Below are 7432 nucleotides of genomic sequence, written 5' to 3' on the forward strand. Positions count from 1 at the left end.
TGGCTGCACGGGAGTCTGAGCTCCATAGGTAAAGGCAGGCAATATAGGATCTGGTCATGATAACTCACCACAGTGGCGTGCAAGTGTGCACAACTGGCTGGGAGACTATGGGAGATTCTGTCTCCGTAATAACAGTGCTGGTGAGTCTAAGCCTAAAAATGAGCAGATGAGCGTAAGTAATGCAAGGGAGTCTGAGCACATTGTTTACCTGTGTGCCCCTATTTATTAAATGTGGGCTGAGATTAATGGCCCCTTGGCCACTAGAATGGCAAATCAGGTTTTGGCAGTCAGCCAAACAATACCATAATAGGCAAAAGCCACAGGCCTGGACTTTCTTGATATGGTGAACACACAGGCCTTGCACCCGGCAAGCATGAGCTGGGCGCATGGGCTTACACAAACATGTTTACACAATCAGGGGTCCTGGGCAGGCCAGACTTTATGGCACCAGGTCTATTGTGCTCCTTTTATCCATTTAATGTGTTTACCTCTGGTTTGGGCAGAAAAACATGTCCAGGCAAGTCAAGGCATAAATAGGCCTATTTTCAGGCCTTCGAGCCCTCCATGATACCATAACATGTGTGGGCCACTGTCCTGTTGCACTGCTCCTTTCCTCCAGCACCAGAACTTGACTAGGACTTTTTTGTTTTCTATTTTGTCAACTTTAGGTAGATCAGAGAGTCTTCAAAGACTTCCTGTCAGAGAAGGTGCCTCACCTCACAGCTCATTTTCAGCAGTATCAGATTGATGTCTCACTCATCACCTTCAACTGGTTTCTGGTGGCCTTTGTGGACAGCCTGGTCAGCGACATTCTGCTGCGAGTGTGGGATGCCTTCTTGTATGAGGGAAGCAAGGTACTACTCCTCCTCTAGACCATGCCACCTCTGTGACATGATAGTAGGGCGGTGGGTACATGCATATGTCAAATAGATGTGAGGTTGATCTTCTTGCACCCTGCCTGTTTGGTGGGGTGCCTTGAAGTCTTCAGCCTCTGTGTTGTGTGCTGGTAGTCAGACCTGTCCCTGTCCTTGGTGCTTTTTAGCAGGTAGTGCTTCTATAAGACAACTCTTTGACAGGCCATGGTGTCTCCTGCTCTGTGATCAAGACATGGCTGAGAGTATGACAAATAGATGGAGCAGAAGATGAGCAAAGAGTTGAAAACGAGCCTTGCATTTCTCCTGTGCCTGGGGAAAATTGGAGAACTTGGACCACTGAGGTGGTAAATTTGCTCACAGAGGGTCATTCTCTTGATGTTAGCTCTGTGCTTCATTAGGCATACTGAGAGCAAGAGAAGCCCAGTCTCCAGCCTGTACTGAGTGCTCTGTGCCCCACCCTGTAGTTTACACTGGCAGGACCTGGTCCCACAACTGCCTAAGATTATTCCAAATCAAATATCTTTCAACCCTCCAGGTGATTTTTCGCTACGCTCTTGCTATTTTCAAGTACAACGAGGAGGAAATCCTCAGAATCCATGACAGTGTGGAGATCTACCAGTACCTGCGCTTCTTCACAAGGATGATCACAGATGGCAGGTAGGATCAGGGCTTGCAGACAGCTCTCCGCTCTAGGCTTCTGATTCCTTGACTATTAGGTCAGCCTAAAAAGAGTCATGACCAGCCTATGAAGAGAGATGGGTGTGCACTGGCAGGTTCATGGGATTGGCAGGATCACTTTGTCTCTTTTTAACTTTCCTTTCATGGTGCTACTTTAAATCTTTGTCATAGAATCATAGAATGGTCTGGGTTGGAAGAGACCTCCAAAGGTCATCAGGTTCGACCTCCTCTGCAGGTAGCAGGGACATCCTTAACTAGATCAGGTTGCCCAGAGCCCTGTCAAATCTCTCCTTGAATATCTCCAGGGATGGGGCCCCAGCCACCTCCCTGGGCAACCTGTTCCAGTGTTCCACCATCCTCATTGTAAAGAATCTGTTCCTAATGTCCAATCTAAATCGGCTCTTCTCTAGTTTGAATCTCTTTGCCCTTGTCCTGTCACTGCAGGCATTTGTAAACAGTCTCTCTCCATTCTTCTTGCAGACCCCCTTCATGTACTGGAAGGCTGCTGTTATATCTCCGTGGAGCCTTCTTTTCTCCAGAAATTGTGGAGTCTCCTTCTCTGGAGACTTTCAAAACCACCTGTATGCATTCCTCTGTGGCCTGCCCTAGGTGATCCTGATTTGGTAGGGTCTTTGGACTTGATGATCTCTGGAGGTCCTTTCCAACCTCTAACATTCTGTGATTCTATCACCTCATCCCCCAGTCTGTATTGATAGCAAGGATTTGATAGCAGAGCAGGCCACAAAGTCTGAGCCAGCTTTCTTTTTGCAGAAATGCTCATGCTGACATTTGCTGAGTTTCTTTCAGTTGTGATTGAGGTGTCTGGGATGCAGCACCACTCACACCCTGTAGTGGCAGCATATGTCTCAGAGGAAGATTTCTGTGATCAGAGGAGCTCCCTATCAGGAATATTCCTCCTCTAGGGACCATCAGAATTGGCTTCTGATCAGCCATCTCCTCACTGGTGGCTGCACCCCAGTGCCTTAAAAGGTTGTGTTGAGTGAAGCTGTGTAAAGCATTGTCTAGGCTGGTGCGAGAAGGAATTGCTTTGCATGAGAAGGAATTGCTGGTGGTCCCTTTAGGACTCTGATGCTTGGTGACTTTTGAGTGCAGCAGGCTGAAATATGAGAGCCTACTCTTTGCCTTCCTCAGGATGCACAGGTATCTGTTATCATCTCTTAACAGCCAGTAAACTGGTTCACCAGAGCTGTCTTTTCCATCACAGGAAGCTGATGAACATTGCCTTCAATGACTTAAACCCCTTCCCCATGAAAGCGCTGAGGAACCGACGGTCAGCACACAGGGAAGAGCTGGAGGCTGAGCTGTGTCAGCTAGAACAGATCAAGGCAGCCTATGTGAAAGAGAGAGCAGAGCAAATGCCTCAGGATCTGAAGGAGGTTGTTAGTGAAGAGGAAGAAGAGATTTAACAAAACCAGACTTCCTCATCACTTCCCTCCCAATTTACAGAAGGTCTTCAGTAGCAACTGTCTGTAAGAGATGAAGCAGAGGGAGGAAGGTGATCATAGCAGGAGTTCATCTGCCCCAGGAAGCAAGATGTCAAAGGAGTTTCATTCTCTTCTGTACTTCTCCCTATTCAGCCCACCCTGTCCTGCTTAGCTTGGGATTATGGATGAAAGTCCATTAGAAATACCAGTTGTGCTATTATGACAAAAGTTGGTATGGTGTAAAGGACCCAGCCAGCCAGGGCTTTTTTACCTTTTCTGGTGGGGGCTTGAAAGAGATCTTCAGGCACAAGTGAAATCACCAGAAATAATGAACTGAGAGCACTCCCTCATTGGTGTCTCAAGCTTTTGAATTGGTTAGGAAGGAAAATGCTCTTTGAGGGTATGATATCTTAGTGGCTAGCCTGCTAGGAGAGCGTGTTTAACATTCCAGTTACTAAGCTATGACAGTCTCTCAATGAGTGTTGGGCCTTGAAAAAGTCTTGGGAGCTGTGCCTTTGAGAGATGAGTTTGCTCCACAGACAACCTCTGCTCTCAGTGTAAAACAAACCACAGCCTGGCAGCAAGCAGGGCCTAATGTTAAGGAAACTTTGCCTACTGAGAACTCCTGAGTCTTCTGATCACCTCACACTTGGCCAGTATATGTGTGCAGCTATCTGACTCTGCCCCATTTAGGCTCATGCTGTGCCAGGATTCTACATTGATATCCCAGCCTCTCACTCTCATTCATAATGAGAGTGAAGTGGACTTTCCTGCAGAGGTTTTCGATACTGGAGGTGTTCGACTCATGGACTATGGCTCTCTTGGAATAAACCTGCAAGCCTCTTGGGCTAGACAACAAAAGATGGCTTGATATTCCTTAGAAAAAAAAGATTAATTTCCTCTGAACCAAGGAGCTGGCCTCCATGAGTCCAGCACACAGAAATGTCCTGCCTACCCCTGCAAGCAGGGTCTGATTACCTTCTCCCAGGCTCACCTATTCCCTGCCTGTGCTGCTTAGTGCTCCACAGACCCAAGATAGACCAAGTGCCTCAGTTAAATACGACTTACGCTATTGTGATGTCCTGCTGCCTTGCTTTCCTGTTGAGCAGGGCTTGATTCCAGGTGTGCCTGTACTGCTGATACTGACAGCATGCAGCAGACCCCACTGTGAGGAGGAGCTTTGCTCTGCTGACCTTGAACCCAAGCCCAGTCAGTGGATGAGGCCTTCTTTAAACTTCATCATAAAGTTGTCAGTGCTGGCAGAGTAAGGGAAGAGAAGCATTCATAGCCCATACTGTTCTCAGCCAGATGGGCTGCAGCTAAGGTCTCAGGCTCCAGTGAAAACAGCACCAGCCTCTATTCAGATGAGATGTGGTTTGCTTCAGCTCTGCCTTAGACACTACTGGACAGACAGGTAGATTCAAAGAATTACTAAAGCCTGAATTTGGAGAGAGATGTAGAGGTCAACCATGCAGTATGCAAGTAATCAAAGTGATTTGAGGTTTGGGAAGAGTGGATAGATGGGCAAGAGCAAGGCAGATCGCCTGCACGTCACTGACAGCTGCACACGTTGGAAGTGTGGGTCAAGACAAAAAATGTATTTCAGAAAAATGCACTGGTTTTAAAGTGGTGCCACCTGGCTAGAAAAGCGCAGGTGGCAGAAGATTTGTCTTCACAGATGATGGCCCTTATTTTATTTACTTACATTGGTTAGTGCATGGGCATACACAAACAAAGGTTTTTGCTATTGTCATGAACTTTTGAAAGACCTTTTCTTTTAAAGCAAGACCCTGGAAATTAGAAATGTGCTTACAGTTGTATTTTTCCTAGAGGCTTCCTCTGTCCTCTCCTTGTTTTTTGTTTGTTTGGTGGTTTTTTTTCTGTTTGGTTGTTTTTTTGTGTTGTTTTGTTTTTTAATTAGTAGAAGATACTTGGAACATGCATTATTAGACCAAAACAGATCCTGATGGGTGTCTACAGTTTATAAATAAACATCTGGTATATAATGACATATTAAAAATGTTTCTGAAGAAGACACAAGGACCATGTCGTTGTCCTTGCTGAGAAATTCTGAAGGTAATTGAAAACAGAAGGGAAGAACATAGCTGGGTTGCTAGAAGTTTCTCTTTGTTGTGTCTTCAGCTCTTGGGTTTGCACCACATGTGCATTTGTTGAAGGCCATTTCCTCTGGTCATAATGCCACCCAGTCACTTGTGCCTGTTCTTTACTAAAATCATAGAATCACAGAATTATTTAGGCTGGAAATGACCTTTAAGACCATTGAGTCCAACTAGTAACCCTAACACTCCCAAGTCTGGTTCTCAACCATGTTCTTCAACACCACATGTTTTAAATACCTCCAGGAATAGTAATTCAACCACTTCCTTGGGCAGCCTCTTCCAGAGATTGGCAATATTTTCAAAGCTTAACAACCTTCTCAGTGAAGGAAGTTTTCCTAATGACCAACCTAAACCTCGTGTGGTGCAGCTAGAGGCCATTTCATCAGATGTAGATGTGGGATTATCTTGCAAGGCTTATGCAGACCTGCACCTTGAAGCCAAGCTAGCATGTCCTGTGGCTGCTACCACCCTTCTGCCCCACAGACTTTGAGGCTATCGAAAAGCACTGAATAGGAGTCACAGGATGCCACCTGGACACAGAGATTAGCTTAGCTCTATGCACAAAGATGTTCAGAGGGCTGGAGCACCTTTCCTAAGAGAGCAGGCTGAGAGAGTTGGGTCTGTTCAGCCTGGAGAAGAGAAGGTTCTGGGGAGGCTGTTGCCTTTGAGTACCTGAAGGGGGCTTACAGGAAAGCTGGCTAGGGACTTTTTATAAGGGCTTGTAGTGATAGAACAAAGAGCAATGCTTTTAAATTAGAGCTTAGACTATACATTAGGAAGAAGTTCTTTTGTCTGGGGGGAGGTGTGTGTATGAGACACTGGAACAAGTTGCCCAGAGAAATTGTGGATGCCTCATCCCTGCAAGTGTTTAAGACTAGGCTGGATGAGGCCTTGAGCAACCTGGTCTGGGTGGAGGCGTCCTTGTCCATGGCGGGGGGGGTTGGCACTGGATGACCTTTAAGTTCTGTTCCAACTCAAACCGTTCTATGAAGTCCCTCAGGACTCTGCAAGGCTCGCACTGTGTGTCAGTCAGTCACAGGAGTGTTTTGAACAGAGCTTGTCCCTATGCGAGGTGCAGAACAACTGTGGTGGTTCGAAAACAGTTTGACCTGATTGCACAGCCCAGTAGCTCCCTCTGCCTGTGGACGAAACATGTCTCCATCCTGCACTGTGCTGTGGGTGAACACCACTCGTTAAACAGCCTTCTGCCTCTGCATAAACCTAAACTTGGGGATACCAGCTCCAGCCCTCAAAAAGGTGGTTTCAATTCCCTCCTCCTGCCCTGAATGTATAGTTAATCTGTAGGTCATCTTGTTGCAGGACTTTAGGGCCAGCAAGAGTGGAGAGAGGCAGACTGGTGGAGAGTGGCCAAACAGACAGGACTGCTGCCTCAGTAAGTTCTTGAGCTGCAAACAGTCAAAGGCCAGGAGACTTTCTTTCATCACCGCTTTTTGGCCCTGGTTTGTACTGGGTTGGAAGGATCTTTGATCTGAGCCACCATTACCTCCATATGTTGTGGCTAAGCCCTTGCTGCAAATGCACAGCAAAGCTACTTGACCTGCTCCTGGAGCCTGGCACACTGCCCTGGAAAGAGGCATTCCTGAGAGAGTCATTGCTCAGTTAATATTTACCCCAAGCTCCCGCTTCCGGGGTGAAGGAGAGAGCTGAGGGACATGACACTGCCCATGAGAGGGAAGCAACACCAACAACCTGCAGCTGGAGCTATGCCCACAGCACTGAGTTCTTCCTCCAACTAGCAGACTGGGCAGCCTCCTGCCACCAGTGCATGCACTACACCGGGGGCTGTCTTTTTTCCCACTTAGGAACTCGCTTTGGTGGCCTGAACCAAAGCTGGGACTTCTCCAGCTTTTTCTCGGTGCTAAGACTCCCGTTACAGAACATTATCCATGCCAGGTGCAAGACAAATCATTTTCCCATAACACAAATACCCTTTCTGCTGAGCCTCATGACCTCTCCACAGAGAAAACCAGCACCTCACATTTAGGCTGAGGGGATGTCATAGAATCAGTCAGGGTTGGAAGGGACCCCAAGGATCATCTAGTTCCAACCCCCCTGCCATAGGCAGGGACACCCTACCCTAGATCAGGCTGCCCAGAGCCTCATCCAGCATAGCCTTAAACACCTACAGGAATGGGACCTCAACCACCTCTCTGGGCAACCCATTCCAGGGTCTCATCACTCTCACAGTGAAGAACTTCCTCCTCATGTCCAGCCTGAACCTACCCACCTCCAGCTTTGCTCCATTCCTCCTAGTCCTGTCACAACCTGATATCTGTCTCAGTTCTAATTTAAA

The 7432-nt window shown here is 47.3% G+C and overlaps 1 protein-coding gene across 4 annotated transcripts in view; it reads left to right on the plus strand.

The window, feature by feature from the left end:
• The window catches only part of TBC1D2 (TBC1 domain family member 2), a 45587-nt gene extending 39697 nt beyond the window's left edge, over positions 1 to 5890 (plus strand). For 2 of the 4 annotated variants that reach the window (XM_064176736.1, XM_064176737.1), the window contains 3 exons: positions 669 to 854; positions 1411 to 1532; positions 2779 to 5890. In XM_064176736.1, the coding sequence (XP_064032806.1) occupies positions 669 to 854; positions 1411 to 1532; positions 2779 to 2980 (510 nt within the window). In that variant the 3' untranslated portion in view covers positions 2981 to 5890. The remainder of the gene's footprint in view (positions 1 to 668; positions 855 to 1410; positions 1533 to 2778) is intronic. The other 2 variants (XM_064176739.1, XM_064176738.1) reach the window with 2 other exon arrangements.
• The last annotated feature ends 1542 nt before the right edge of the window (positions 5891 to 7432 follow it).

The sequence above is a fragment of the Pogoniulus pusillus genome, chromosome Z, assembly GCF_015220805.1.
Source record: "Pogoniulus pusillus isolate bPogPus1 chromosome Z, bPogPus1.pri, whole genome shotgun sequence".
Lineage (NCBI taxonomy): Eukaryota > Metazoa > Chordata > Aves > Piciformes > Lybiidae > Pogoniulus > Pogoniulus pusillus.